General features: G+C 49.7%; 1 protein-coding gene across 1 annotated transcript in view; it reads left to right on the plus strand.

The window, feature by feature from the left end:
• GALNT6 (polypeptide N-acetylgalactosaminyltransferase 6) overlaps positions 1–3,748 on the plus strand; it is a 24,496-nt gene that overhangs the window by 2,569 nt on the left and 18,179 nt on the right. The window contains 2 exon segments of the mRNA XM_006757069.2: positions 1,139–1,730; positions 3,613–3,748. Of these exon segments, the coding sequence (XP_006757132.1) occupies positions 1,240–1,730; positions 3,613–3,748 (627 nt within the window). The 5' untranslated portion in view covers positions 1,139–1,239.

The following is a 3,748-nucleotide window of genomic DNA, read 5'->3' on the forward strand; positions in this document are numbered from 1 at the left end:
TGTGAGGTTGGCCAGCCAGGGAGGGGCTGTGGGAGTGTTCCAGGGTATGTCTGGCCCATCTCACTCAGTTCAAATCAGCCAGACCCCAGCAGCAAGCTAATATACCAGTTGGAGCATCTGCCCCCTGGCAGTCAGTGCATGTCATAGCAAGCAGTCAAGCGACCTTAGGATATCATTAGCATATTATGTTTTGATTGGTTGAACAGCCAACCGGTTGACTGGACACTTAGCCTATTTAGGCTTTTATTATAGAGGATGAGTAGATACAGAGGAATATTTATAAAATACGTTTGGGGTATAAGGAATAACAGTACCAGTAGTAGCCACCATCCACTTTAAGAAAAAACACTTTACTTTGAAGTCCCCATGTGCCTCTCTTCTCGTATCTTTCCTCCTTCTTCAGAAACGTTTGTTTCATCATTCCTTTAGTTTTCTTTATAGGTTTACCACATATTCATTTTGTAGTCATGAACAATATTATGTACTCATTTCTGTTTTCATAAGCAATACATTGTTTAGTTTTACGTGCTTTACAATTTTCTATAAATGGAATCATATTGTACTTATTCTTCTGCAACTTGTTTTCAATCAATATTACATCTGCGATGTTGCATGTAGAAATAGTTCATTCTTTGTCACTGATGTTGAGTACTCCGTAATATGGATATATTTCATACTCTATTCACATTCTACTGCTGATGGACATTTGGGTGGTTGCTCTTTTTGCCATTTTATTTAGTTGCTACTAGACACATTCTGGTACATGCCTCCTGGCTCATGTGCACTGGCGTTTGAATGGAATATAAAACTAGGAGTGGAACTGTGGCATCATAGGGTGTGTATGTTTTAAATTTTACTTTATAATGCCAAATTGTCTCCCAAAGTGGTTATTTCTGTTAAATCTCTGCATTTAGAGTTTTAGTGTTCTGATTATTCTAGATCCACTAATGTCAGAATCTTAGGGCAGGAAAAAAGCGCTGATTCTGGTTCTCCTCGTTTTATGGGTGGAGGAGATTTAGAAGCAAGTTAAGTGATTGGATAAGGTGATGTCACTATTCAGCAGCAGAGCCTGGTTTGGAGCCCCAACCCCCTGACTCCCTCTCCACCGCTGCCTTGTCTTATTTCTTTCCCTTCTCAGGCTGAGGCCCCAAGGCGTGGCCACCCGGACATATCAAGCTATTTTCAGGATCGGCCCAGCACTGGAGCTGACTCAGCCGGGGTCCCCTTTGGTTCCAGAGGATGAGGCTCCTCCGCAGACGTCACATGCCCTTGCGCCTGGCCATCGTGGGCAGCGCCTTTGTGCTCTTCCTCTTCATCCTGCAGAGGGATGTCAGCAGCAGGGAACAGGCCACAGAGAAGCCATGGCTGAAGTCCTTGGTCAGCCAGAAGGATCATGTCCTGGACCTCATGATGGGGGCCATGAACAACCTGAAGGATTCGATGCCCAAGCTCCAGATCAGGGCTCCAGAGCCCCAGGAGACACTGGTCTCCACGAACAAGTTCTGCCCCCCTGGGTTCTATACCCCAGCTGAGCTGAAGCCCTTCTGGGAACGGCCACCACAGGACCCCAACGGCCCTGGGGCAGATGGGAAAGCTTTTCAGAAGGACACGTGGACTCCCCTGGAGACGCAGGAAAAGGAAGAGGGCTATAAGAAGCACTGCTTCAATGCCTTTGCCAGTGACCGGATCTCCCTGCAGAGGGCCCTGGGGCCAGACACTCGACCTCCTGAGTAAGTAGCCCAGAGTCCTTGGGTGAGGCCAGGGCTCTGCCAAAGGTGTGGCTGGTAGGGCCGTGGCCTTGGGCCAAGTGCCTGGTAAAGAGCGGATGGGGATTTCAGAATATGGACAGGGATTTCTTCTACACCCTCACCCCCTTTCCTGACCAGTTGCCCTTATCCCAGGGGTTGGGGTTCAAGAGTATTCTGGTCAGGCCAGAGGCCTAGGGAGTTCCTATGAGAGTAAAACACAATTATGAAGGTGACAGTGTACAGAAAAAAGAACTCCAGGTCTGGGACCAGGACCTGGCCTAGGGGTGACTGAGAGGGACTGATTCCAGGCCACTGATTTGGTGGCCTTGCCCTCTGCCACCTTGGGTTCCATAACCGAGCTGAGCTAAAGCCCCTCTGGGAACAGCCTGCCCCAGAAACTGGGACGCTGCTGCTGAGCTGTAGGAGAGGGACATTGCCTGACAGCGGCCCTAGTGTCAGGACTGTCCCCGCCTCCTGATTTCCTTCTTCCAGCGAAGACGCACAGGACCATGGGTCCATTCCAACCTTCATTTGAAGCCGTTTATAATTTTAATCCTGGGCAATGAACCAGCACTTAGATCTTTGAGCCTTAAGCCACCTCACTCTTATGTGATCGTGGCTGTAATTTACACTGTCCTCAAGTCAAAGATTTTGTGTCTTTCTCATTTGGACTTGTCTTTCCCGACTCAAGAGTTATACCGTTTTTGGCCTTTTGTCACGTGGCAGCCCTCATCCCCACCTTCATGATTCTCTAGGGCTGTGAACCTGGGGTTCCTCAGAATTGACCGAGTACTATGGTCCTAGAAGCTGGAGCCACTTGGAATTGTCATGAGCTTCTCAGGAGGGAAGCATATTGGGCCGTAAGGGAAGCCAGAAGAGGAAGTTTGAAATCTTTCTGACCAGCAGAGGGGATAAGAAAGGGAGTTAGCCCCGGCAGGTGTCTCTCAGTGTTAGATTGTTGGCCCATGGACTGAATGGTTGAGTGTTCAATTCCTGGTCAAGGGCATGTACCTAGGTTGCGGGTTCTATCCCCAGCCCTGGCTGGGGCAGGAGCGGGAGGCAACCAATTAATTGTCTCTCTCACATGGATGTCTCTCTCTCTCCCCCCAACCCCCTCCCCTGCCACTCCCTCCACACTCTCTAAAAAAAATCAATGGAAAAGTATCCTTGGGGGAGGATGAAAAAAAAAAGGGGGGGGGGGGGGGGGATGTTGAGCCACATGATTCCTTGAGATGCAGGGTTCACACATTCCCACTCCCACCTGAGCTGGAATGTCAAGAGGGTAGCAGCCTGACCAAGTGCCGCAGAGTGGTTGGAGTGGATGAGGATAGAGAAAAGGTCACAGGAAATTGACTGTGATAGTAGTGTCAGATGACAGGGAATTAATGAGGAAATGGATTAGTGAAGAACTGTAAAGTGTAACAAGAAGAGTATGAAAATTGTAGTTGCTTTTCTCAGATGTCACATTTGCCCTTTACTACTTCCCCTTTGGGGCCTCTGGATTGGATTACACTCTCTGCAGCACACATGTTATTGCGGGAGAGTCAGCCCGGGAACTCCGAGAGCAGATGAGAGAAGTGAGAGGGGAGCAGGGAGGAGCCCTTGGCACCACAGCTGTGGCGCTGAGCCAGCTCCGGGGAAAACGGGTTTTGAAGTTGACTGGGACCTGTGCAGAGGCTCAGAGTAGGAGGCAGATACAGCATAAGCTGGGGACAGGGAGCAGCTATTCCCAGCTGTAACAGAGAATGTAGGCTGGTGGTTCCAAAGAGCAGTGGGTGGTTATGGTAATCTGTGCACAGAGCCCTCCTTACCCCCGGAACTCTGAGGGACCTGGAGAGCTCTATGTCCACTTTCATCCTTCCAGATGTGTCGACCAGAAGTTTCGGCGCTGCCCGCCACTGCCCACTACCAGCGTCATCATTGTGTTTCACAACGAGGCCTGGTCCACGCTGTTGCGAACAGTGTACAGTGTCCTGCACACCAGCCCTGCCATCCTGCTG

Source organism: Myotis davidii, unplaced genomic scaffold (assembly GCF_000327345.1).
Source record: "Myotis davidii unplaced genomic scaffold, ASM32734v1 scaffold233, whole genome shotgun sequence".
In the NCBI taxonomy this organism is placed as follows: domain Eukaryota; kingdom Metazoa; phylum Chordata; class Mammalia; order Chiroptera; family Vespertilionidae; genus Myotis; species Myotis davidii.